The following is a 26,812-nucleotide window of genomic DNA, read 5'->3' as shown; positions in this document are numbered from 1 at the left end:
GGAAGGCATTTGCATCTCTGAGCGTCCATTTTTTCCCTCTACAGCGGAGCCCTCTTCGTAAGTTCATTCCGGGGCCTAAGTGAGATAAGGCACGGGGAGCACGTGACACCAGGTCCCGCACACTGCACGGCCCTGAGCAAATGCGAGCGGCACTGCGAGATATCCATTTGCCTGATGTACTCACAGGGCCTGCACCCCTGGCGAGGTCGAACAGAGCTGCTGCAGGATGGGACTGGGCGTGGGAGAAGTGACCAGAGTCAGACCCCTGTTCCTGCTGCCCGGGCTCCAGAAAGTGGTTCCCACCAGCCTGCCCCTGGTGGCCCACCCCTCTCCGACTTTCTGGACATCACAGGGATTTGGGGTGGTGTTCACTGTACCCCAAATTTCCCTTTCTTTCAGGCTGCTCCCTCTTAGTGTTGCCTGGCACCGGCCTTGGCCTCCCCAGAACCTTTGACAGGCGGGAGGGTGTGGGCGTGGGTCAGCTTCGTGCTGCCGCTACTGGGGCTGCGTCTGGAGGGGCTGCGAGGTCCGAGGCCTGGAGCTGCCCGCCGCCAGCTGGGGGACGGTGACATCCCCCTGCCTACTCTCCTGTGCTAGACAAGGAGCCCGAGCTGCTCTGCCGGCCAGAGGGCTGGGCGACTTCCCCCTCGCTGGCCTGTTCCCCCACCTGTGAACTCAGGGAGCCAGGCCGGCAGACCCTCAGCGGCAGGGGCAGACAGGAGCCAGCACAGTCGCCGGGCTTCCCCCGCATGCGCCCTCAGCTTCTGTGACCCGATCCTGGGACCGCAGGTCAGGTCAGCCCTGTCCTCAAAGACAGCCTGACCGGCTCAGCCCTGCTGCTTCCCTGTCTCTCGGCCCTTGCCCCTCAGGAGAAAGACACAGATGTCATCAAGGATATTCAGGACTTGGGGGCACCTGGGGGGCTCAGTCGGTGAAGCATTTGCCTTCGGCTCAGGTCATGATCTCAGGGTCCTGGGATGGAGTTCCAAGTCAGGCTCCCTGCTCAGCAGGGCGTCTGCTTCTCCCTCTGCCTCTGCCCCTCCCCCTGCTTGTGCTCTTTCCCTCTCTCTCTCTCTCTCTCTGTCTCTCCCTGTCTCTCAAATACATAAAATCTTAAAAAAAAAAAAAAAAAGGATGATTAGGACTCGGGGGTCAAGGCCCACATGGCCCAGGTTCACATCAAACGTGCCTTTCAACGAGCGGCTCTGGGACACCTACTACGTGCCAGGCCCTGCGAGGGACCAGACGTGAGCCAGAGGCCGGGGCTGTCTTCGCGGGGCTGAGTGAGGATGGGAGCCAGATTGCCTTGCGGACCTGCTGCCTCACAGGTCACAAGTGAGGAGGCTGGGGGCCGACCAAGGCGGGAGGGACCCCAGCCTGAGGAAGACGAAGGGGAGGGCAAGCGTTTGGGGGGAGATATTTTAACTGGGCTTTGAAGGATTTTTCTCTTCAGCATTTTCTTACAAAGACTTCCAAGCATACCGAAAGGTTGAAATGGTAGATTCCACGATTAAGTAAATACACTTTCTTTCTTTTTTTTGGGGCTGTATTGACTTTATCACACATCTACTTCATCTGATTTCTGGAGGTATTTCAAAGGAAACCGCAGATCTCAGGACATTTCTCCCAGAAATGCCGCTCTGCCAGGTTCTGACAGCAGAGCCCGGGGTTGGGGAGGAGGCCGGCGAGGAAGGGCCCCTCCCCTGCCTCTGAGATCTGCATGGGGGTAGAGGGACAAGGGCAGCGGTGGGCCGGAGGCCTGGGAGAGCCATGGCAGATGTGGGGCAGGAGACCTGCTGCTCCCCCCCTGCAGGGAATCTCCTTAGAGGCCGAAGAGCCCAAGTCTGGGGACCAGAGGAAGGCCGTTCCAGGCTTGACCCTGGGGAGGGCCAGCGCGCCCTCCGAGCTTGCCTCCGAGGCCCTCTCCTCCTTTCTGGGGCAGCGGACGGAGCGACAGAGCCTCCCATGAAAGTCGGTGAGCGAGCGAGTGAGTGAGCGAGGGAGGGAGTGGACTCCTTGTGAGGGTGGTGAGGAGGCCCGAGGAGCCTCCTGGAGCGAGCAGGGAGCGGAAGGCGCCCCTTAGGTTAAAAAGCAGAAGAAATAGCTAATTGATTCCAGGTAGAATTTAACCGTCTAAATTCATCAGGTTGATGAAAGAGGGAAAAGTCAGGCTAATTCTCTTTAAAATCAGTGGACACAATCAGCCAGAGCTGAGCTGTGTGCCTTCTTTCCATGGGACCCGCAGGCAGACGTGTCCCCGGGCAGGTGTGTCCCCGGGTCCCCAGGACAGAGCCGCAGGTGCGGGCGTTTGGGTCAGCCGGGCAGAGCCGGCCTGGGCCCCTGGGGCGGTCACTGCAGTGGGACCCCGTGTCCTCCCTGGCACCCAAGCCCACCCCCAGTCCATACAAGGAGAGGAGGAGGGGCTGAGGGAGGACCAGGGCTCTCCAGGATGCTGAAGAGGGCTCTGGGCCTGGACCGCTGGTGCCAGGGCTGTAAGCGCTCCACCGAGGGGTCCCAGCCTGCTCCCACTCGAGAGCCGTGGCCAGTGGCCGCAGCTTGGCACTCAGCACCCTCTCTACCTCGGGGAGCTTCCCTCTCTCCGTGACCGCCACCTGCCTGCACACAGCGTCCTCAGGGGAGATGGGCCTGGGATGCTCCTTCCTCCTGTCTCCTCGGTGACCACCTACACAGCCTTCAAACCAGTTAAATAGTTACCAGCCCTTCTGTGAGCCCTCAGGCCGCTCCTGTCCCCTCTCTGACCTCCCCTGAGCCCACTGCCTGCCCTTGTGAAGAGACCACGCTGCTCAGGGAAGGACCGCCACAAATGCATGTTCAATAAGGGAAAGCAGCAGGGTTCTTGCCCTGAAGCCATGTGGAACTGGTCATAAAAACGGCGGTTACGCTGCAAGTGTTACAGCTGTTCACATGCATGGTCTTGACTACCGGAGTCACCACATCCCAGGGACAGGGCAGATCACTGTCGTCCCATTAGAGGCAAGGAAGCCAGGAGAGCACGGTGGGGGAGAACCGGCAGAGAGGAAGTGTGCTCACCCCAGCCTGGCACTCACCTGGAGACTCTGCCGCTCTCGGGGTGCTCGTCAGCGCTCGGTTTAGAGGACACCTTGAGAAGGACAAAAGGAAGAAGCATCAAGAGGTTGTCAGTGGTGCCGCCTGCCTAATGCACTGGCTTTCTGCCGGCAGACGATGGCCACCTCGTTCCACTCAGGATCAGGTAAACCGCAGCTGGAAAGGGTCCCTCTGGCTTTCTAGTTCCATCTGCTTACTGCACAGGTGGGAAGGCTGAGGCTGGGGCAGGGGGTGACGTCACAAAGCTCGGACAAGCAACTCCCTGCCTGGTGGCCAGCGACCAGGCTGTACCCCCATCGCTCACCTCCAGGGGTCACGGTCTGCCTTCCCCTCGGCTCTGCCAAGCTTTCTCTGCCCTCAGACAAGGGTGTGTAGACGGAGCACAAGTCTGTCTGCGGGCTTTTCCATTAGTCGGTGCTGAGCCCTGTGCCCGCACCAGCCTGTCCCAATGACCACAGCTTTAGAATGAACCTTGACATCTGCTAAACCACATCCTCCCACCTTTTTTTTTTTTTTTTTTTTTAAAGAGTCTTGACTACTCTCGGTTCTTTGTATTTCCCCATATATGTACTGGAATCAGCTTGGCCTATTCCATGGGAAAAAAAATCTTGGGGATTTTGTTGGGGTGGTATTAAACCACAGATCATTTGAGGGAAATTGATATCTTTATAATAATCAGCCTTTTGATTTATAAACAGGGATTGTTTCTCCATTCATTCAGGACTTCTTTAATGTCTTTTTTTTTTTTAAGACTTTATTGAGAGAGAGTGTGTGTGTGAGTGAATGGGGCGGGGGGGCGGGAGGGGGAGGGCAGAGGGAGAAGCAGACTCCCTGCTGAGCAAGGAGCCCGATGTGGGACTCAATCCCAGGACCCTGAGATCATGACCTGAGCCGAAGGCAGACACTTCACCGACCGAGGAACCTAGGCGCCCCCTTCTTTAAGTCTTTTAAGAAGTTTTTTCATTTTCCCCGTAGAGACCATGGATGTCTCTTTTTGGACTGGTTCCCAGATACTTGGCATTTGCAATGCTATTATCAATGTCATCTTTTTTAAATTTTATTTTATTTTTTGAAATATTTTATTTATTTCTTTATTTGAGAGAGAGAGTGCAAACAGGGCAGGGGGAAAGGGAGAAGGAGACTCCCTGCTGAGCAGGGAGCTCAACTCGGGGCTCGATCCCAGGACCCTGGGATCATGACCTGAGCTGAAGGCAGGCACTTAATCGACTGAGCCACCCAGGCACCTCAAAATGTCATCTTTTTTAAACAAAATTTTATTATATACCTCTTGTTGCAGAAATATGACTGAAATATATATATTTGGGGGGGTTTAGTGAATTTAACACTCTCGTATTAGCCCTAATAATTTATTTATAGATTCTGTTTGTATCATTTTTGTTCTCATTCACATTCTCTGGGAATAACGGCCATTCGATTTCCCCCTAACCTTTCTGCACTTCTGGTACGACATGAAAAGAAGTGATGATAACAGGCATCTTTGTCTTGCTCCCTAATTGAACGGGAAAGTATCTATCATTTCACAGCTTAATGTTTGCTGTGGGTTTTTCTCGAGCACCCTTGATCAGAGCCTCATCTCGGTGCTATTTGCTGGCTCATTCCTCCAGCTCTATCTTCCAGGATGCGGACCTTCTCTTCATCTCTGTCTAATCTGCTAATCCACACCATCGGGATCTTTCCTTTTGTTTATTCTAGTTTTCATTTCTACAAGTTCTGTTTGGTTCTTTTTCAAATACACCAGGTCACTTTCTCTAGGCCCTTGTCCTTTGCAGGTATTTTCCTTAAACATAATAGACACAAATTGATTATAATCTGTGCCTGATAATCCAAACACCTGAAGCCTTCACTGATCTGGGGGGTCAGAAGGAGAGAGAGAGAGAGAACCGCAAGCAGACTCCCCACTGAGCGTGGAGCCCAGTGCAGGGCTCGATCTCACAAAACTGAGATCATGACCTGAGCAGAAATCAAGAGTTGGACGCTTAACCAACTGAGCCACCCAGGGACCCCTTCACTGATCGATTTTTGTTGACTATTTTTTCTTCTGGTTTTTACTGGGTTCCTTGCATAGTTGGTTATTTTTTGTTGTTTGCTGCTCATTGTCCTCGGAAACTTCTTCGTGAGTATTCTCTGAGGCCTAAGAGGAACATGACTTTTTTCCAGGCACCTCAGGGGCATTTCCAGTCTGGGACCATTTGAAATTAAAGCTATGCATTTGGGCCTGGTATAGGGACCTTAATGATTCTGTGGACATGGGGGAGTTTTAAAGGTTTTGTTTTTTCCTTTTAATAGTGGAGAATTATGTTCCCCCATTCCATGATCTTACACTGCCAATAGAGAGAACCGGGCTTTGGCCCCCACAGGAAGCTGCTTACATCCTCTCCAGATTCTCTTCTAAAGCCCTCCTCCGTCCTCTGACTCAGAGATACAATCACATGGATCAGTCACTCCCCAGCCGTTCACCCAGCACCCCAGCGTGCCCAGGGCTCTACCAGCTGCCGTGCAGACATGGGCTCTACACTCTCGAGGTGCTGGCAATGTCACGGGAGAAGGGAGTCTTAAGCACGTCAGACAGAGAGCCAGATGTGGGAGCACGGAGCTGGAGGAGGGGGTGTTGCTATAAAACGTACAGTCGGAGGGGTGGGCGGTACGGTAGCCGGGCGCACAGACCAAACCCCGCCCACCAGCTATGCGGTTTGGGGCGGTTGTCCTGACCTTTCTAAGCAGTGGTCTCCTCGTGTATAAGGCAAGTTTACTGGGAGATACTCTGAAGTCATTCCAAAGTGCCTGGCACTGAGTAAGTTCTCAGTAAACATTAGCTGTTATCGTTTCTGCTGTCGTCGGACCGATGCCGTATACCATGCTGTCTTCTAGTTACTCACCCATCCGCGGCGCTCAGTCCTCCCCAGCAAGAGCACCACTTCTCCAAGCTGGGCACAGGATAAACACAAAGTATTTTCCGAATTAAGTTGAATGTCAGGTTGCTAGGTTGTTATAATCTTGAGTTTAAAGTCTATATAGCCGTTGGCAGAGTAGAGTAAAAACAGCACAATACAGAAAAGGGTGCAAATCCCAGTTGTGCCATTTAATAATGACATGCCTTTGGGTGGATTGTGAGGCTCTCTGAGCCTCAGTTTACCCATCTGCAGAATGGGGACTTAGCCCTCAGGCCTGCTGTGAGATGAGAGATTATCCGTCCAGCTCCTCCTTAGTGTAACAGCCATCCTCCAGGCGACCAGTAAACACCATTCGAAGTATCTGAACCAACGTCCAATCCAGGGTAGCCTCGGCCGAAGCCCCACCGGAAGATAACCAGAACGCGTGATGAGGTTAGTCTGGGGAGCGTCTTGGTCTTTGAGGCATAAGCAGAGGTCGCTGTACAACATATTCTCCGCTGAGAAATTAGCTCTGATGTGTATCTTGGGAAACATTAGCGGTAGTAAGTGGAAGCAAGCACACACCGCGTGTGTCCTGCCGACGCAAGCCCTGTGGGGGTGCGCAGGGGAAGGCCAGCCGGCCTCAGCACGCAGTCCGGTGGAGGTTGGTCTTGCGCCCAACACTGCAAGTGGAGGCTGGCCACACGGCAAGGGTGCACAGCCTCGAACCAGCAGTACCCCAAAGAGCCGACTGTGGCTGCTGGTGGTGGGTGATCTTGCTGTGGGGGACTCCGTGTCGTGGCGCGTTTCTTTGAACACTCATTTGTGCCTCTGGGGAGTATAAAGATGAAGAGGAGATGACTTCCAAGTCAGCAAGGAGCTCACCGTAGGAAGAGGGACAGAAGAGCGGGGATGGAGCGAAGAAAGAGGACGGGAAGGAACACACACACTCACACACTTACCTCCACTGCCTCTTGAAGCCACCCAGCCCATCTCAGAGCAGCTCAGACTATCTGGATGTTCCTTTTTTTTTTTTTTTTTTTTAAGTAGGCTCCACACTGGGCGTGAAGCCCGATGCAGGGCTTGAACTCATGACTCTGAGCTGAGATCAAGAGTCGGGCACTTAACTGACTGAGCCACCCAGGTGCCCCTGAATGTTCTTTTTAATTAAAAACAAAATTCTGTGATAAAATACACATAGCCTAAAATTCACCATCTTAACCATTTTTAAGTGTACATTTCAGTATTAAGTACATTCATAGTGTTGGGCAACCAATCTCAAGAGCTCTTTTCATCTTGCAAAACAGAAACCTGTCCCTATTACACAACTCCCCATCCCTGTGCACGCCCCACCCCAAGCCCCCGGCCACCGCCCTCCTACTGTCTCTATGACTCTGACCAGACACCTTGTCTAGGGGGAATCCTGCAGTATTTGTCCTCTGCGTCTGGCTGATTTCAGCCGCACGTCTTAGGCTTCATCCCTGTTGGAGCAGGTGCCGGACACGCTTCCCTCCTGAGGCTGCTATCCTGCTGTGTGCACGTACCGCGGTCGGTTTCCCCGTCCGTCAGGTTGCTTGCACCTTTGGGCTGCTGCGAATACCACTCTTGTGAACATCGGTGGACAGAGATCTCTTTGGGACCCTGGTTTCAGTACTCTCGGGTACACACGAAAATCCTCGCTTACACTGCCACCCACCTGCCTCCTGGCGGCTTTCGGTCATGGGGCCTGCCTACATTCCCAGGGGCTCAGAGAAGAAAAGTAGTACTTTACCCAGCCATCCCCGAGCTGCTTTTTAGGATATCATCCTACTTGCACCCTTGTGCCCGCTTGTCAGCTTCTGCCGGAACCAGCTTTTGGCGTCACCTACTGTGGCTTTGTCCCTCGTCACCAGGCTCTGTGAAGGTCGTTACAAATACAGTTTCTCCCAGAGGGAGGGCAACCGAGACAGACCTTCGCAGGATCAGCCCGTCTCCACTCGCCCGCTGCTCTCCCTACGGTTAGCAGGGACTCACTGCCGGCCTGGCGGGGCAGCAATGACGGGGCTCAGCATCACCCTACAGCAGGGTTCAGAAGGGAGGCTGTGCTCTTGCTTTTGTAATTTCCCCGATGGCTCAGCTTTGTTATATCTGCTCCACGTTTGCTGAGGTTTCTCTCCGTGCCTGAGGTTTGAACATGCCGTCCTTTCCTCGTCAATGCGTTCCAGCCTTTCGCTTGACTTTGTCAGAGGTGGGATGTGTTAGACGCCCTTCCAGAAACACAGCTCGCCAGAGCGGCAAAGGGAGCTTGGATGAAAAGCAAGGACACAGCAGCCCCTGCCGGCCGCTCCAGGCCTCGTGCAGATGCACGTTCCCAACACCGGCCAGCTGGCGGCCTGCCACCTCGGGGCCAGACAGACACTGGGACCCCGGGGGCTGTGGCGCCTGGGCTGGGGCCGGCCAGCTGTGGGAACCGGGCTGAGCTCAGGGAGCGCGTGAGTGCGTATGGGCGGGCGGGGGATGTGTCATCACTCGAGATCCCACGCAGGCTTTGAAGAACACACCAGAGCCGAAGGAGCAGCAGAAAAGAGGAGGAGGAAGTGAATCAGATGATTTCTCTGTCTCCTCAGACTCACAACTAGGGTTTTTGGAAAAAGTGAACTATCAACTCTTTTTAGGAAATCCACTGCACCTTTAATTTACCAAAATGTCTGTGTTCTGCTGCTTCTGCTTAGAGAGTCCTCCCCTTTAACTCGTCGTGTTTAACAGCTTTATATGTATATATGTACACGCATCAATGATTCGGAGAATTGCCATAGAGCAAGCCACAGATGTTTAAGGAATTCGGGTTGGTAGCCTTCGACAGGTGCATGGACCTGTTCAACCATCCCCATGGTCAGCACCCTCTGTGGTCCTCCCTGCTTCCCTCGGGGCCCTCCCGTCTCCAGGCAACCGCTAGTCTGCTTCCGGTCACTGCAGATTCGTGGGTTCTCTCTGGAAGCCAAGGCGCCTGGAATCATACAGCGCGCACCCTTTTCCTGTCTTCTTTCCCTCAGTGTAATTAAGGATTCTGAGATCTATCCACGTTGTGTGTATCAACAGTTCACTGCGCCGATGTGGGGCTCGAACCCACGACCGCAGGATCAAGAGTCGCGTGCTGCACCCACGGAGCCCACCAGGTATCCCAGGAGTTTACTCCCTTTTATTGCCCGGTAATATTCCACAGCCTGGGAAGACATCCCCCTTTATTATCCTTCTTCGAAGCCCAGGTTTGTTCGGTTGGTTGGGTTTTTACGTTTCATTATGTTTCATTATGGACACTTGAGCACATGCGGCGGAGAGAACGGCGTGAGCGCAGTCCTGGTACCTGGCCTCCCGGCCTCCGCGAGGTCCCATGTTGTGCCCTCGGCTCAGCCCTCCCACCGCCAGGGGGCGCTCCCGTCCCCACACAGCCCCACTCCATGGCCTCCCAGGCAGCAGTCGCTGCGGGCCAGGTGGGTTCTGCCGGGAGAGCTGTTCTGCGTTAATAAAATGACAACCAGACTTTTTCAAAAGGAGGCTCTGACTCTGAGGCCACCGGTCGTGGAGCCCCCACCTCCCCTCACGAGGCCATGCCTTCAGGAAAGCGTTTCCGAAGAGAATGAAGGCCAGGCCGACCTGGAGAAGCTGGAAGGGATGAGATTGGAGGAAAAGGACAATCAATTGCATTTATATGGTGTTTTCTCACCTTATAAAGCACATTCATACATTATCATATCATTATAAACACTGGGGACTCAGCTGGACTCATGGATGGGCTGCAGGCAGCCTGTTGCCCACCCTGGGGGTGGCCCCCATCGGGCAGCGCCTGCTCGTGGACGGGGAGGGAGATGACCTGGCCTGGCTCCTGAGCCTGCCCGGGCCCTGGGGCAGCTCCCCCTGCGGAGCCCCAAAGGCCTCTGATATAAATGAGATGGGGGCCTCATGGTCTCAGGTCCCTTCGGGCCAGCGATCTGATTCTCAAACTGGAAACAGACCACCGGGTTCTCGGACATTGGCTGTCGGGAGGCAGAGCCCAGTGGGCACCTGAACTGGTGGCCTTGGGCTGGGAGCTACCTTCCTTGCTGGTAACGGGCTCCTGGCCTGAGGGAGGGGAGAACCTCCGGTTTGCCCAGACCCCTGCTGGCCCCTCACCAGAGTCCAGGGACCGCTTGTGCCAGCCCCGTGGGAACTAAAGCTTCCCCGTGGGAACAGAAAGTCTTCACCAGCACCCCTGGACGCCATGCGTGTGACAGCGACACCCCCCCACCCCCGACTTCATTCCTTCCCCTCTCCACCCAGCACTCAGTAGCCACTGCATCGGGCCAGGCGCTGGGACTGTGCCCTCCACCCCTGCACAGCTGGGCTCCGGCGGCTCAGCAGCCATCGTCCTGCGACCCCGGAGGGAGGGAGCCCTCTGAGGTCGCACACCCTACCCGCATCTCCAGGCGCTGTACATCTTACGGTTTGAAGTCTCACTGTTTTTATAGGTCCCCTGAGGGGAGGATTCTTCCTTCAGTGTTTGATGTTCTCCACGCTTAGCATTCTTCTCCCCCAGTCCAAGTGCTCTCCACCCGGCAGCCCGTCTGCCTGCCGATGTTCACAAACCACTTTCCACAGCGGACGTGAGTGTCGGACAGCCCCAGGAACTCGTCTGTGTCCCCCCCACCCCGAACCTGTACCGCCCAGAGGATCATTATCGGCTCAACAGCACAGGCAAGAAAGTTTGGCGCCATTCTGGAAACTCGCCTTCCCTTGCTTGTCACACCCACATGTCACCTGGGCTTCTCCCACCTTCTCTGCCCTGAGCGCCCCACTCCTGCACAGTCTCCTCTCATTCCCTCCTCGCTGCCACCTCTGACCTTCCGAAAGGGAGGCTGGCCAGGAGAGGAGGCGCGAGAAATAAGGTGGTGTCTCTGGGGCAGGGAACTGGGGAAAAGGTGGGGACAGTGGAAGGGACACTTTCTTTTTGGGGTGTCTTTCACATCTTCTCTCCTGTGCATGTCTATTACCTGTTCTGATTTTAAAGTCAACATTTAATTATAATAAACACAGAAAACTTCCGCTAGCTCCCCACTGCTTACAGGGTGCAGTTCCACCCCTTAGCCTAGAGGGCTGTGAAATCCTGACTCAAAGCGATCCGGTTGCCTTTTGTGCTCTGTCATCACGTCGCTGTCCAGCCACAACGGGCTGCACGCTCTTCTCCTAGAGCACTTTCATCCGTCTGGGTGTTTCTACACGCTGTTCCCTCTGTGTGGAATGCTCCTCCTCTTCCCACCGCTGGACAACTCAGCTGACCCTTTAGAACCAACTCAGACGTCAAGTCCACTGGGAAGACGCCTGCCTCTGATGGGATTGTTCAACTCCTTGTGTGTATAATACTTCCTACATACCTCCTACTGCAGGGCTCCCGTGGTGAATGACGATGCATTTACACAACCCTCCACAACACAGTTAGGAGCTTTTTGGGGTCAGCACTATGTTTTACTCGTCTATGTACCCTAGATTGCTCAAATACCACTTAAACGTGTGTGCTTCGCTATAGATCACATCTGAATGCACACAGACAGTAACTGTCTTCAAAATAGTGGCTTTTTTGCCAAAAGTCCATCATATAACCCATCACGTTTAAGTCTCTCTGGTTACCTGCTTTCCAGCCACGTAATCATTTTGACTGCTGTTTTCACCTCCACATCCCACAGCAGCTGTGAACCAGGGTTACGCCAAAGTCCTGGCTGATGGTAACAGACACGGACTATCCTGGTCCTCCTTTGCCAGAGCAAAAGGGAACCTTTGCAAAAATGGTGAAAGATGGATTCATGCCACGTAACTAGAAGACATGGTTGGCCTAGACCCTCTTGTAAAAAATGTCCTACCTTTGCAGCAACGATAAAATCCCAGAACATGAGGGGCGTCGGGCTGGCTCAGTCAGTATGTGTGGTTCTCGATCTCGGGGTTGTAAGGTCAAGTCCTGAGTTGGGTGCACTGATTACTTAAAAATGAAATCTTTAGGGGCACCTGTGTGGCTCAGTAGGTCGAGCATCTGACTCCTGATTTTGGCTCGGGTCATGATCTCAGGGTCCTGGGACCCAGCTGCCTTGGGCTCCACATTCAACAGGGAGTCTGCTTGAGATCCTCTCTCTCTGCCCCCCACCTTGCTTGTGCGCACACGCTCTCTCTCTCTAACATAAATAAATAAAATAAATCTTTAAAAAATAAAAATAAATAAAATCTTAAAAAGAAAAAGCTTCCCAGAAAATGAACTTCCCTTGATCTTGATCGGCCCAGATTTATTAGGCAGGAGGGGGGACAAAATCTGAACGATAATGTGGTAGTAAAGGTGCTGAATTTATGTTCATTGGATTGTATCAAAATTTCCTCTTTAAGGGTGCCCTTGAATTTCACTAGCGCATTTAATCTCAAAAGCCTCATTTATCCAGCCCATTCTGGGACTGACATTTTATGGTTAATTCTGTATCCTAACAGAGCCATCCTTGACTATCCACTACCACTGTACTGTTAAAAAGAACCTTCCTGAAAACATTGACTACACTCTGGTTCTATGCCTCTCATTCTCCATGAACCCCAGCATCAGGCTTCCCCCACCGCTCTTCCCGGGGGCACTAGGGACCTCCAAGTTGCTGAGCTCAGTGGCCAGTCCCCTGGCTTCATCCTATTTATCCCATCAAGAAGCATTCACAAGAGCTGGTCACCTCTCCCTTCTTGAAACACTTTCCTCCCTTGGCTTCCAGACATGCCATCCTCTTGGTTTTTCCCCCCATTACTGGTTGTCCCCTTTGGCATGTCCCCTCATCTTTTCCATGTCTGAACACAGCAGGGCTGGCTCTTCAGCTCCTCTTATACAAGTTCACACACACCCACAGCCAGAGCAGTGCCTGGTACACCGACGTGTGTTAGCCAGCATCGTTGTTGTTGGTGTTCTGGTCGACCCTCCACGCTCCTCTGCTCTGCCAGCTCCCACTCTCATAGCTCCAACCCCAACCTCTCCCCTGAGCACCAAGCTCTTACAAAGACCTCTTCACTTGCCTCTCTGTTTGGGTGTCTAATAGGCATCTCAAACTTAACAAATTCAAAACCAAATTTATAATTAACACCCCAAACCTGCCCCTTCCCCATTTCCATGTCAGCTAACAGCAACTACATCCTTCTAGCTGCTCAAACCAAAACCTTTGGGGTCATCTTTGACTCCTTTCTGTCTCACGCAACCCCTAGCCAATCCACTGGTAGACTGGTTGCCTCTGTCTTTAGTCTGTGTCCATGGGCCAACCACTCCTCTCGTCCCTCACTGCCGCCCTCTGTTCTCAAGGATCCCTGTGAAAGCTTCCTAATTCCACTCCCAGCTGTGACCCTGCCCCTCCTCCCACTCTGTCTCCAACATGGCAGCCAGCGAGAGTGGGTGAGCCCTAAAACAATTAGGTCATTGCTGTTCAAAACCCTCCAGGGCTTCCCACCTCCTTCAAAGTAAAAGCCAACTGCCTAACAGTGGCCAAAGGACCACGATGCTCTGCCCAGACACTGGGCCACCATCCTGGCCACCATTCTGTCTCTCACTACGCTGACCTTGCCCTCTCCACTCCAGCCACTCCGCCCGACCCACCGCTCTTTGAGCAGACCCTCCAGGCTCCACCCGAGGGCCTCTGACTGGCTGACCCCTCGGCTTGGAACACCGGTTCCCACAGAAGCACGGCAGCCCTCGCCTCCTCCCTAGCTGTGCCCGAGTGCTGCCTCTTCAGTGACACCTTCCCTGCCCGCCTATTAAAAATGACAACCCAGACCCGCTCCTGCTCTCCCCAGCCCCGCTGCCTTGTTGTTCTTTTTTTTTAAGATTTTTTTTTTTTTGAGAGAGAGAGACTGGGGGAGGGGCAGAGGGAGTGGGACAGAGAGAATCTCAGGCAGGTTCCACGCTCAGCACAGAGCCCGACGTGGGGCTCTATCTCACGACCCTGAGGTCTGAGGTCATGACCTGAGCTGAAATCAAGAGTCAGACGCTTAACCGACTGAGCTGCCCAGGCGCCCCTGCTTTATTGTTCTTTATACTTCACTTTTTTCACTGTTGGACTTAATACGATGAGAACTGTAGCAGAGGTTTTGTGTGTTTGGTTCACTGATGCGTAACCAGCACCTAGAACAGTACCTGGCACGTACATGCCAAGAGCATGAATCAACAGATGGTACGTTTTCCCAGTTACTAGAGCCCTGGGCGGCAGACACTGCTGCATCGTTAAAAAACAATAATTTGATTAAATACCTTACTAAAACGCAAACCCAAGCCTTTAGCTTTTCTCACATGATTTTTCCATCCTAAGTAGTTTTCAGTTTCAATATCCCACTAAAGTACTGTTGATTTTAAAGTTCCACTGACTTTGGGGAAGGAATTCTGCCCTGCACGCCAAATACCGCAGAGGCACAAAGTTGGAAATTAATCCAGGACCTCTTAAAAGGGGCACCTGGGTGGCTCAGTTGGTTAAGCGTCCGACTCTTGATTGCAGGTCATGATCTCAGGGTCGTGAGATGGAGCCCTGCATCGGGCTCTGGGCGTGGAGCCCGCTTAGGATTCTCTCTCCACCCCCTCCCACCCCCGATCTCTCTCCCTCTCTAAATTCATAAATAAATAAAAGTAAATACTTCTTAAAACTTAACTTTAAAATTTCAAATTTTAGAATATGGCAATACTCCATTCTTACCCAGCAACCCCAGGGTTTCTTAACTGCCTCAGGAAAACCACCAAGAATTAAGAAATGAGACAAACACGAGCACTTGATTAACTAAAATAATTGCCACAAAGCCCATTGGCTGAAGAGATGATTCTTCAGGCCGGGAAGAACCCATCCCAGGCCTGACCTCGGATGGTCCTGGTCTTCCTTTAAACACAGAGTTAGCAGGCATGGTTATGATTCCAGCCTCCAAGGGCAGCTCAGACAGGTGTCCCCTAGGGCGAGGGATGCAGAGAAGCTTGCTTGGTTGCATACAGACTGACAATGGTTAAAATGTGACAGTGCTAAGACCGACCACGGCAGAGCGGCAGTAACAAGCATCACAGCAGTTAGGGCCATTTTGCTAATAAGGGTACAGGAGCCTGACTGTCGAGAGTCTGATCTCTGCTCTGCTCTAACGGTGCGGCTCTGGTTAAGTTGCTTAACCTCTCTGCGCCTGTTTTCTCTTTCCCATCTGCAAAAATAGAGGATAATAATGTTAAAGATTAAAAGAGTTAATGCATGTTTGAGACCCAAGTGCACATTAAAATATCAGCTCTGACTATTCTTGAACATAGTCGAGTGTAATCCATACTAGTCAGGATGATGGTTCAGAGATAACGTATAATCAGTCTCTAAGAAATTCTAATCGACAGTGGTTAAAATTTTTTTTTAAAGATTTTATTTATTTATTTGACAGAGATAGAGACAGCCAGCAAGAGAGGGAACACAAGCAGGGGGAGTGGGAGAGGAAGAAGCAGGCTCACAGTGGAGGAGCCTGATATGGGGCTCGATCCCATGACGCTGGGATCACGCCCTGAGCCGAAGGCAGATGCTTAACCGCTATGCCACCCAGGCGCCCCTCGACAGTGGTTAAAATTTTTAAATGTGGGAGCTTAAAGGGATAATTTCACTTGAGTTTGACATTGTCTTATGAAGAATACCTCTCTCCTCCAAAATGCTAGATCGTTTAGAACCTAAGGAAGGTTTTCCTCCTTTCCTCCTAGAGAAATGGAAATTGTGTTATTTATGTGCTCAAACATTTGCTCTCTCCTTGAGAACATCATTTTTAACATTTTGAAGAAGGGCTGACTTCTGAGTATGGATCAGATCCATCTAAACCAATTTTTTCCAGCTCAGTGATGTCTTGTCAACTCAGAATCTTATAAGATGTACAGCGGCCGAGAGACTCAGTCAAAGGACTTAATCTATAAAGCCAAAAGCACAAACCCCACACCTGAGCGTACAGGCAGTTCACCTGCTGACTGTGACCTTCACAGTCGAGAAATTAGGAGAGCTGACCTTTCGCTTTGTCTCCCCACACCTGAAAATAATTGGACTCGAGGAGCTTTCTTACAGATCTAATAATCTAAGATTCTAGGATTCACTCAAGGAAAATGGATGGCACAGAGAATACGTACAATCCGTCCAGAACCACCACCACGGCTGGCCGATTTCCCCTCCTAGGGGCCTCCATCTCCCCTTCGGCCCTCTAACTGTCCTGCTTCACTCGGGACCTGCTCACCCAGACCACCAAAGCTGCCCCAAACTGGCCATCTTGGCCCCAGGCTTACTTGGTCCCGTCTGTCCTCCCACAGCCGGCGGTGTCATCTTCCTAAAACACAAAATGCCACGCCCCTAGCCCTTCCGCGATAGCCACAGCTTTTACAGTCAAGTCCAAACTCCTCAACATGGGAAACTCCCAGCATGACCTAGGACAGGATGGCACGTACCCCTCGGCCTCTTTAACCCAGGCCCTCCCCACCCACAGCCTGGGCCCTGCAGACCCCGCCCCATCGCCTTTGGGTGTGTGGTTCTCTCTGCACAAATGCTCTTCCCCTGCTTGTTTGCCCGGCTAAGGCCACAGATCCGTCCAGAGTCAGGTCAAGTGCTGTCCTTCTGGAGTGCTACCCTGACTTCTCCAGGGCATCGGTCACTCCTCCTGTGGACTCTGTGCAGGTCTGTGTCTCAGCTTTTTGTCTGCAGGTCCCCTCTCCCCCCAATAGACTGTGGATTTCTTTTGGGCAAGGCCCATGTGCCATCTGTGTTCACTTTAGCACCTAGAGGGGTGCCGGCTCATAGAAATGACTGGAGGAGTGAGTAAGGCAGCCCTGTACCCTGAGAGTCACTGACATTCAGCATCAAGGGGGAAATCCATTCTTTTTCTTTTCCTCTCATTTTCACTTCTAGAGTTTCCAAGGCCCTTGAAACTTGGACACTAGATGATTGCTTCCATGCTATCTGAGAATTTCCCCCAAATTTCTCAACTGTTTGTCCATTTTTAGTGTTATGTAACTGAATGGTGACGTAGTCTTGAAGGAATCTTGTGAACGAATTCAGTCCCACTCACTGCCGCTCATTTTGGGAGGGTAGCAGGGGACAGGGGACAGGCAGGAGGACGGGGGGGGGGGGGGGGTTTTGCACTGTCTGATTTGAGCCAGTTCTCCTCCCCACCCCTCACAGTGGCATTTTCAGGATTCTACCGCTTGGTGGCTGTCCCCAGAAGACACTTCCCTGGGTCCTGGCAGTTAAGCAAGGCTTGTCGGGCTCCAGGGAAAGGGGTGCTGCTTTTGGCATCCTCCTCAAGCCCAGGAGCTGACAGCAAAGGTCTTGTTCATTCTGCTCTGCTGGAGTGAAGACTGTTGCCAAACCAGAGCACTCGTTTTTATTGTTTTTCTAGAACAACAGGACTGTTATTACAAGTGTTCTGGAAGAGAGGACAGGGAAGCCAAAAACAGATTCCACAGCATCTTAAAAATAGCCAGTAGCATGTGAATTGCTCGACTAGCAAGGCCAGGCTCTTGATGGGTCTGACACATCTGTGAACCACTGTTTGGCTACTGCCCGACCATGTCGCAGCCTCCTCCGGAGAGAAAAGCCAGTACCCCTGGTCAGCTCCCACCTAGGCTAGAAGGAGTCTGGGATGCGGTGCTTTGAGGGTGGACACACAGCTCTCAAAGGAAAGAAAGGCGAGCTTTGGCCAGAAGACAGCCGGGGGGGGGATGCATTTCTGCCAAGGGATGTGTGTCTCCCCTCTCTTCCAGGCTGCTCCCAGCACTGTCACCCCAAACTCGAAGCAGTGAGACCAGCACCCAGAAGGGGCAGACAGGGAGAAAATCAGAGGGGGTGTTGGGAAAGGAGAGGCCGCGTGATCCGCAGGAGACCTCGGAGGCATTCGGAGACCCAGAGACGGTGGGTTTCACTCGGGGCGGAGGGGGAACAGGCGCTGGGGGGCGCGGAGGCGGGTGGGAGGAAGCACGCGGCTGGGGGGTTGGGGGTCGGGGTGCTGGGGGACAGGGCGCGGCCCCAACGGCTCCGCGGGCTCCCACACTCACCCGGCTCCCGGCGCCGGCTGCGGGTCGGGGCCGCGCCGGGCCCCGCGGGGCCAGCTCCCCCGGGCCCCAGGCCGCCGACTCGGCCAGCAGCTGGTCCAGCAGGCGCAGGGTCTCGTCCCCGCCGTCGGGGGGCGCCGCGGGGCCGGGGTCGGGGTCGGAGTCGGCTGCCCCCTCAGCCGCCTCCGTCTCCTGGGCCTCCTCCCGGGGGGCCGCGGCCGTCGCCGAGACCAGAGGCCGCGTCCCGCCCTCCGAGGCTGCCCCGCCCGACCCCGCCGGCCGGCTGTCGGGGCTACGCAGCCGCCTCAGGGCCCGGCCGCTCCGGCTGCTGCCGCTGCCCATGGCGCCCCCGCCGCCCGCCCAGCAGGCCAGTCTCACCGCCCGAGCGCGGCCCCGGGGCGGGAGCGCGGCCGGGGCGGGGACGCGGGAGGGGGCGCGGCAGGGGCGGGGGTGCGGACCCGGGCCGGGGTGCGGGGGTGCGAAGTGGGGAGGGGGGGACGCGATCCGGGGGCGGGGACCCGGGGCCGGGCGCTGCCTGGGGTTGGGATGCGGATCCGGGCCGGGGCGGCTGGGGGAGATGCAGGGGAGCGAGGGCACTAGAGGGAGGGGCGGCCGGGGGGACCGTGATGCAGACCTGAGTTTGGCCGGCGGTGGGGGTGGGGGGCGTTAATGAGATGCAGGGGTGCAGATCAGGGCCTGAAGGGTGAGGGGTCGAGATGCGTGGGGGACGCGATCCGGGGGCGGGGACGCGGGAGGGGGCGCGGCGGGTTTGGGGTGCGGACCCGGGCGGGGGGCTGAGGGGTCCAGACCCGGGGGTGAGGGCCAGGGCCAGGGGCGGCCGGGAGGCGGGGGCGCGGCCCCAGCCTGTGGAAGGTGGTGCGGGGAGCGAGAGCCGGGTGCGGGGTCGGGGACACGGGCGGAGCGTCTCTTCCCCGTCTCCTCCTCCCCGCCTGGGGTGGGGACCCCCTCGTGGACCCGCCTGCCGGGCTTTGGCTCCGCGACCCTCGGGTTAGCCAGGTCCCCGCCACCTGGAACTGACCCCCCCCCCCCCGCCCCGGGCGCCGACAGTCCTTGGGGCGAACTCGGCGGGGCTTTTTGTTCATTTATGGAAAGCACTGCGTGAGAACGTGATGAGAGCAGGAAGGTGATATCACAGCCTTGCCCCATCGGGCTGGGTGGGCGGTGGGTCATGTCGCCTCTCCAAGCCACCCATTCCTCGGATGGGGTACAAACACCCGGAGGGTTGAGTAAGATAATGTGCGGGGTTCAAATTGTCTCCCCTCTCCCTCCCGCGCCCGGGCGGACCTAAACGCGACAGAAGGAGGGAAGAGGCGACCTCCAGGAGGACAGACCCTCCAGCCTTTGGGCGGGCGCCGCAGCAGAAAGGGGTGGACCCTCCTTTCATCTCCCCCCTGCCCACCCCATCTGAGACTACGCACCCCAAAGCTGCACCTCACCCAGAACACTCATCATAAAAACTAATCACTGTTAGGAAAGAAAAAATTATAAAAAGAGGGAACAGAGAAAAGCATCCCCCCAAAAAGCAAAGGAAATATCAATAGGTATTAATAATAATTCTAGCTTTTGCTCACTGGATAGTAAAATATAAATGTTTATTATTTTAAGTGAACTAACCCCCAAATAAAGACAGGAGGCTCCTCGAAGCTGTCTCCTTCAACCCCAGGGATGTTATTGCTGGTCTTGCCTGTATTGTGCTTAGACTTGATTTCTTCCTCTTTTCCCCCACTTAAAAACCCAACTTTTCCAAAGTAAAACAATGCCAACACCTTGAGTCTCACTCACCCATCTCGACTTGGCACGAACCAGATTCCTGACTGAGCTGCAGAACAGTTGGTCAGATGAAATGCTGGCTAAACTTTTCCAACCATGGACTTGAAATGTTACTGTTTTATCATCCGGGAGTAGGGATTAAAAACTTTATGCCTGAGAAAATGGAATAAACATGGGATTCAAGTCCATTTCCATTCATTTCATTATCAACAGACCAAGGAAGTCTTTCTAACTTCCTTTTTTTTTTTTTCTTTTTTTTGACATGCAGTCTTAACCATCCAGATGTAGGAGATGGGCCAAATACATTATTTGAAGTCATCTGGGTGTCCCAAGTCTACAGATGTGTCTAATTTGGAAGCTCTTGGTATAAGTTTTCTCTTTAAGAAAACAAATCTCATCTTGAAACTTTAAGCCTGGAAAAAAAACATTCAGAGGGAAAAGACATTTTTCTTGAGCTAAGTTCAACTAAGTTTAATCATTTAAAGGAAAACATGTTTTACTTCTGCCCAAGAAGAGTCTAGTCATGTGACTCATACTTTAAATATATCCAGAGCTCCCTGTGTTCACCTCTCAGGGCAGCTGATGTTTGTGACCACTCTAGATCCCAATCTTGTTTCCCCAGACTTGTCTAACTCGCTTGGCTTCAGTGACAGGAATGCCACAGCCTGTGCTCTTTCCACTCTTGAGAAACCATTTAAAATCAGCCGCATTTGGAAACCTGGTTTCCATCAAATATGCGAAAAACCCATGTTGATTTTATTAGAAGTTTCCCATAATAAGCAAACAACCTGTTTTTCCACATGACTAACGCCTCCTAAGATCATCTCTAGACATAAACAAGAATCTCTCTGTCCGAAGGGGTTAGCAAAATCTCAGGAATATTGGGACATTGAAAATGGGATCTTGGGGCGCCTGGGTGGCATAGTGGTTAAGCGTCTGCCTTCGGCTCAGGGGGTGATCCCGGCGTTCTGGGATCGAGCCCCGCATCAGGCTCCTCCGCTATGAGCCTGCTTCTTCCTCTCCCACTCCCCCTGCTTGTGTTCCCTCTCTCACTGGCTGTCTCTCTCTCTCTGTCAAATAAATAAATAAAATCTTAAAAAAAAAAGAAAGAAAGAAAATGGGATCTCACCCCTCTTATGGAGGCCTCTTGGCAGCCGTACTTCTCCAGCTAAAGGACTTCTTTATGCAGTGACTGTGGTGGTGGCTGGGGAGGGAGGTGGAAGATGAGACCCCGCTCGAGAGCCGTCCGCTTAACTCCTGGAAAATAATAACTTCCTTGCAGTGAGCAAATTAAACTTTGGGAGAGAACTGTAGTTGCTAATACTTTCAGCAGGAGATGTGTCCTAGGGATGTTTTCCTTGGCCGCAGCACTAGCCTGGCATCTGGAGATGAAGCAGGTGCTCTTCTTGCCACAGCCCAAGGACCGCCCTTCTTTTAAAAGCCCCAGTCAAGTGCCCTACTTCAGGAACTCTGCAGATGTACTCTCGCTGCTCAGAACCTCTGTAATCGTCCACCATTCCCGACACACCACTAGCAGTTATGTAGGAGAGAGAAACTGCAGGTCATGGTTGCGATGAATATACAGAAAGAGAGTATTTGTATTCAGAGGAAAAATGAGACAGCATTTGAAACACAGGCGAGCCATGTTTGTATTCTTAATGCTTAATCAGTAACTTGAGAAAGCCATGGGGCTATGAATTATTGCTGATACATTCAGATGCAGTAATCTCATATGATGGCTATCGTCTCGTTGCAAAGTGTCCACGCGTTTGCATTGGGTTTCGTGGCATCACCCCTGAGAGGGGTGGGGAGAAATGTAAGGAAGAGTCGATACTAGTCATTAAGGATAATGAGTTACACAACTTTTGTAGTATTTACTCAGAAATAAATCTTCAGTCCCCAGTGTTGACACGTATCCATCATGATGGATCTGGCCCATTCCATAACGTTGTGAAAAGTTCTGACCATTGGCAGTAAAACATGGATGACTCACACCCTGTTTAACCAAAAGGTAGAAAGCAGGGTTTATAATGTGGGCTTTCCATTAGGTGACCAGGTCACGTTGCTGAAGAGAGATCTATGGGCTTCTGGTCCAAAATGGCAGGTCAGGCACAGTTTGCTTCTCTTGTTACTTGAGAGCCCCCCACTGAAATCAAGATACTGAAGTTAAAAAAAAAAAAAAAGAGGGACAGGCTAGGGGTTGTAAACGGGAGAGAAAAATCACAGATGAGAGATTTCAACACATTTCTGGAAGATGGAAAGCTGATCATAGAGGGTTTCCAGATGAAACAGGAAGAGAAATTACAGCCTGCGATGTGATGTCAGGGGCTGAAGGGGAAACGGGAGTCAGTCTTCTGACAGTGAGGCTCGGGGACTCGGGCAGCAGGTATGAACGAAGGTGGGAGCGAGAAGTAGGCGTACAAGCCAGAAGACTGGTGGGAGGTCTTCATATGGACAATGCGTCATCCTCCACCTCCCCTCATTCATGCGTCAGGAAGAAGGATCGGGTCGCTGCTGCAGAACTCTGCTGCTGTGTAGAGTCTTCTCCTGATGAGCTTTTACCTGGAGTGGGGAGCTCGGGTTGGGGTGGGGTGTTTACTATGGGCAGGAAGCAGCCCACTCAGGAGTTGGGCTACTCTAGGTTCAAGCGCCCACACCTGGCCCACTGAGCTGCGGTGCTGGGCCAGGTGGTGGGACTGTCCCCTCCCAGGGGCTGTGGACAGCGGCATCACGACCGTCCAGTACGGCGGCAACGGCAGGTGCCGGCCTCGGTGAATCTGATCCCTTCCCGCAGATCCGTGCACAGACAGCCATAGGCCGCTCAAAGCATGCTTAGACTCCAGGCTTTGTTGGAGTTACTTTTCATCCCGAGGAAGCTGTGGAGCAGGCGGGGAGAGGGGAGAGGGCAGTGGTCAGGGGAGGGGGCAATGAAGTGAGTGCGAATGTGCCCTTAATACATGTGGATTATGGAAGCGAACCTTTGCACTACCGCTAGGAAAAGCGCGTGCATCCAACACGAAACGTCCAACTTTTAAGCTCGAGCAGCCCCGCCATGAACGGCAACTCTGCAATGTGGGAACTGCCCTGTTCTGGTCGCTTCTGCACAGAACCAGCGCATGGTCCCAGAGAGCTGGGGGGATGCTTACATTCCTCCTCTTTCTGGGAGACCTGAGAATTCCCCAGTGAACTGACCAGCTAAAGGGACTGTTAAAGCTCAGGTTAAATATTAAGTCTGCTGGCCCTTCCATTCATAGTGTGTTAATTTGTTAAGTGGCCCTGAAGTCCCAGCCTGCTCATGCGGATGGATGCCTGTGAACTGTTTGTACAGGTCCTCCTGCCTCCTGCCGGGAAGGACCACCTGTCCCGTGGAATGCAATCAACCACCCCCCAGGGAGCATAGCTGCCACTTCCTGGTCCCTTTACAGACCCGGGCTCCTTAAAGGAGCCTCTCAGCAACCTCCTGAGGTAGATATCACCTTCCTCCATTTTCTGGATGGCATAGCCGAAGGTCTTGAAGCCAGTGAGTAGCAAAGGGGGGACTCAAACCCAAGTCTGTCTGGTCCTCGTGGTCTTTTCGTTTTGCTCGCTATACCCAAATATTGAAACCCTAGCAGAATAGACAAACTGAGCTCCGTAGAAGGGGCTACCACCCCGGTACCCAGGGCTACCATGCAGGTAGGCGGACCAACCATTTCTGTTTGGCCAGGACTGAGGGTATTCCTGGGTTGTGGGATTTTCAACCAATGAGTTCGTCGCCCTACGGGTAAGGCTGTACAGATTATTTATTGAACAAAACTGCCTGACGGCGGAGCACGTAGAGGCCGCGATTCAACCATGCTCCATCCACCCAGCTCGCCCCTGTGCGTCAGGGCTCCACTGCCCAGCCCAGGAAAGTGCAGTACGAGCTAGCGTGGTGCGGAGGACAGGCTGCCCCGAGATGAGCCATGCTGGCATGCAGATTCCCTAGAGCTAAGGAGCAATCCAGACCCTACAGGCTCAAAAGAAACTTTTGCCCCTCCCTTAACTACATAAGAGACTAAATCAGAGGATCTTTCCAGAATAAGGGTGATTTCCACAGATAAATTTTATCGGAGTGACCCATCTATATGGCAGGGCAAGCATTTGTTTACCAAACATTTACTCTTTTTCATTTTCCTGTGAATTACATCCCTTCCCTTTGAAGTCCAAGACCACCTTGCCCCTTCTCCTTAGTTCGGAAGAGCATAAATACTTGATTTTGCCTGTCTTTGGAATTTCCATGTCTGTGTGGATTCCCTGTAGTACGCTATTAAATCTGATTTTCTCCTGCTAACCTGCCTCGTGTTAATTTGGCTCGTAGTCCAGCTAGAAGGACCCTAGAAGGGGACAGGAGTTCCTGCTTCCTGACACTCGCTAAGGCCTCAGCAATTCCTCTGACACTGTTAACCCAGAGGTTTTGAGTAGATGGGTGATTAAGGTAATGTTCTCATTTTACTCTAACCTTTTTACCCTCTCTGGCCAATGAATTTCTCCTAATCCCTACACACACACACACACACACACACACACACACACACACACACGATCAAAGCACAAGTTCCCAATCATGTTCTTACAAACTAGTCCTGTCACTGATGGGAAATGAAGCTGGAGGAATATGGAATATGGTAGATCTAGAATGTTGTGTCTGACTGATAGCAAACATTTCCTCCTGGAAAAATGGTAGGAATGCACTCTCCACCTTGGGATTGGGTGGTCCTGGGACATTCTCCGGCCAGTGATTCGTAAGCAAAATTGAGCGTGTTGCTTCTGGACTATAGCCATCAAGTCTGCTGAAAGATCTGAAACTCTTTTTCTGCTACAGTGACCAGCAACGATGGTGATGGTGGCAGCTCTGTCACGCAGGGTCCTAGAGAGGGCGGTCACTGAACAGAACCCCAACTTGTGATGGGCATGGAGCCGAGGCAAGAACTGAATATTTGCTGCTGTAAGCCAGTCCTCCCGGGGGTTGTTTCTTGCTGTGGCATAACCTAGACCCACCGTAGTCCATGGTGAAGAAATGAACACTTGATTCTGGAAACTATGCGTAGGGCTCTGGGGAGTAGTGGAGTCAGGTTGGCAGTTTCCAAAGACCACCCTACTCTATCTCATTGGGGTTGTTAAACATAAGTTTAAGGATAGGATTTGTCTTAAATATATCCTTAGAAACTGGGATTTTTTTTTTAAACTTTGTGATTTTCTTTTGGTAAAAGTCACTCCACTAGTAGTTGTGATGGTTCATTTTCTGTGTCAACCTCACTGAGCCAAGGGAGGCCCGGAACGCTGGTAGCACATTATTTCTGGGAGTGTCTGGGACAGTGTGTCCAGAAGACATTAGTGTTTGTATCAGCAGACCGAGTCCAGAGATGCCCTCCCTGATGAGGCTGAGGACCTGATTAGAACAAGAAGGAGGAAGGGCGAATTCTCGCTCTCTGCTGGAGCTGGGGCACGCGTCTTCTCCGGCCCGGCCCTCGGGCATCGCTGCTCCTCATTCTCAGGCCTTCGGGCTCAGACTGAATTACGCCACCAGCTTCCCGGGGTTTCCAGCTGGCAGATGGAAGATTGTGGGACTTCTCAGCCTCCGAGTCCCCGTGAGCTGGTTCCTGTAGCGAGCCTCCTCTTATACCCTCCCCAGTCCATAGTTCCCAATGCTCTGTTTCTCGGGAGAACCCTGGCTCCTACAGTAAGCCACGTAGAATCTCGGAGCAATCAAAAAAAGCAAATTTATTTTCCTACATTGATTACAAGTTAACTCTTCCAGTTGGGGCCAGTGTGGGGCTTTCTCTGCATAGTTCTGTGCTCTCCCCACACCGCAGTAGAGCCAAACAGTCCGCAGGCTCCCTTCTGGGCACAAGAGACCTCAGACCTCAAAGACAGTGGGGTGGGGGGTGGGTAAGGAAGGGGTCAGGGACAGCAGGAGGTGGGCTCGCCCCAGCAAGAGGCCAGCCATCCTTCTGGCTCAAAAACCGCCGTTCAGACGCAAAAGGATTTGGTTTTTTCACTCATTTGACTCTGTTAAAATTGCAACACCACAATAACCTTACAACTTGGTCGCCATGGCTTCTGTATATGTGTACCTACTGCGTTTAAGAGAAGAGACAGGTAGACCGAAGAGGAGCTGTTTCCTTCGGGGGTCGGCCACCGACAGCCAGCAAGCCAAATCCAGCTCCTACCTGCTTTCGTAAATCAAGTTTTATTGGACACAGCCGTGGGTGCGTCTGGGCGTGTGCGGTCTCGCGCTGGTCTACAGCGCTCTGAAGGGTTGAGCAGCTTTGTCCTGCAAAGCCTAAAATATTTACCATCCGGTCCTTCCCAGAAAGTGTGCCAACTCCCGGGTTAGTTGAAAGGCCTGCGTGTTTCACCCAGTCCTTCCGGATGATGTCGCTTATTCATGAAAGAGAAGGAAGTTAATATTAACCACCTGCGATTTTTAGTAACTGATTCCTGCCCTCACACCTAACTTAGCGTTCTCACCCGGGCCCTTGGGCGAGCTCGTGGAGCTATGAAGTTCAAAGTAAAGGTTCCTGTACACAAAGCCACCTTCTCAATTTCTAAAGTCCTTCTTTTCTATGAGCCAGAAACTATGAGCCAGAAACTAGATCTGCAAGTCATCCTTATGTTTCTACTTCTGCAGGGTTTTTTTTTAACTTACAGATGAAATGTTGAAAGCATTGCCGTCCCCTCATTCTCTCTCTTATTCACACACAAATAAAGGGAAAAATCTTTCTGATTTCTAGTTTTGTAAGCATCAACACTAGGGGTGTATTAAAAGTTATTTGAGGGGCGCCTGGGTGGCACAGCGGTTAAGCGTCTGCCTTCGGCTCAGGGCGTGATCCCGGCGTTATGGGATCGAGCCCCACATCAGGCTCTTCCTCTATGAGCCTGCTTCTTCCTCTCCCACTCCCCCTGCTTGTGTTCCCTCTCTCGCTGGCTGTCTCTATCTCTGTCGAATAAATAAATAAAATAAAAAATTATTTTAAAAAAA

At 52.7% G+C, this 26,812-nt stretch overlaps 1 protein-coding gene and 1 long non-coding RNA gene across 2 annotated transcripts in view; one reads left to right on the top strand and one right to left on the bottom strand.

Annotated features, from left to right (window-relative positions):
- CYS1 (cystin 1) overlaps positions 1-18,378 on the bottom strand; it is a 20,634-nt gene extending 2,256 nt beyond the window's left edge. The window contains exons 1-2 of the mRNA XM_057309250.1: positions 18,022-18,378; positions 3,069-3,121 (exon numbers count right to left, since the gene is read on the bottom strand). Of these exons, the coding sequence (XP_057165233.1) occupies positions 3,069-3,121; positions 18,022-18,360 (392 nt within the window). The 5' untranslated portion in view covers positions 18,361-18,378. The remainder of the gene's footprint in view (positions 1-3,068; positions 3,122-18,021) is intronic.
- LOC130543152 (uncharacterized) lies at positions 15,358-26,812 on the top strand. The gene is made up of 2 exons (XR_008958256.1): positions 15,358-17,878; positions 19,337-26,812. It is a non-coding gene; the product is annotated as an uncharacterized LOC130543152 (long non-coding RNA).

The sequence above is a fragment of the Ursus arctos genome, unplaced genomic scaffold, assembly GCF_023065955.2.
Source record: "Ursus arctos isolate Adak ecotype North America unplaced genomic scaffold, UrsArc2.0 scaffold_8, whole genome shotgun sequence".
Classification (NCBI taxonomy): Eukaryota; Metazoa; Chordata; class Mammalia; order Carnivora; family Ursidae; genus Ursus; species Ursus arctos.
This window is presented reverse-complemented; position numbering and strand designations above follow the sequence as displayed.